The sequence below is a fragment of the Buceros rhinoceros genome, unplaced genomic scaffold (assembly GCF_000710305.1).
Source record: "Buceros rhinoceros silvestris isolate BGI_N320 unplaced genomic scaffold, ASM71030v1 scaffold21757, whole genome shotgun sequence".
In the NCBI taxonomy this organism is placed as follows: Eukaryota; Metazoa; Chordata; class Aves; order Bucerotiformes; family Bucerotidae; genus Buceros; species Buceros rhinoceros.
Window position 1 is genome coordinate 13,627 of NW_010424288.1, and position 619 is coordinate 14,245.

A 619-nucleotide genomic window follows, 5' to 3' on the forward strand; every position below is an offset into this window, starting at 1 on the left:
CGGTGCAAGCATATCCTCCGAGATGCCATTCAAGCTAGATGCCTCAAAACAACCCAGGACAAAGAAACCTTCCAGCTTTCCCAGCAATAGCACACTGCTAAAGGGTGTTAAGCAGGAACCTCTGCACCAGAGAGTTTAATTTCTACCATTTAACTTTTGACCTGGCTTTCTGGAGAAGAGCAGGATGAGCTGGGCCAGGATGAGCCCAGCCTGGGCTCCCGCTGCCATGGCTGCTGGTACTCACCACATCCTTGTTGTCGATGTCCAAGGGACTGCTCTCCGATGGGGACTTCTCCTTCTCGCTCTGCTCTCCGTAGAAAAGCGATGTCAAACTTTGCAGTAAGGGGAGGAGCGGAGGGGTAAGGCAGGAGAGAAGCAGCAGACAGGAGAGGATGAGCACCCTTGGAGAAGCTTCTCCTAGGAGAGCAGCCTGGGAAATGCCTCCCTGCTTCCCGCATCCTGCGCTGGGTCTGGACCAGCAACCACTGCTGGACTTGGGGCAGGGGCTGCATCTTGCTGCCCCTGTGCTGACAAGTTTCTGAAGCTTTTCTGTGGCCCTGGTCCCAGAGGGGCAGCTCATGAAGAATTGGCCTTAGATCCCGGACAAGGGACTGCTGAA

At 55.1% G+C, this 619-nt stretch overlaps 1 protein-coding gene across 1 annotated transcript in view; it reads right to left on the minus strand.

Moving 5' to 3' along the window:
• TMEM63C (transmembrane protein 63C) overlaps nt 1–619 on the minus strand; it is a 13,415-nt gene that overhangs the window by 11,043 nt on the left and 1,753 nt on the right. Inside the window, exon 3 of the mRNA XM_010140752.1 lies at nt 245–332. Coding sequence (XP_010139054.1) covers nt 245–332 — 88 coding nt within the window. The remainder of the gene's footprint in view (nt 1–244; nt 333–619) is intronic.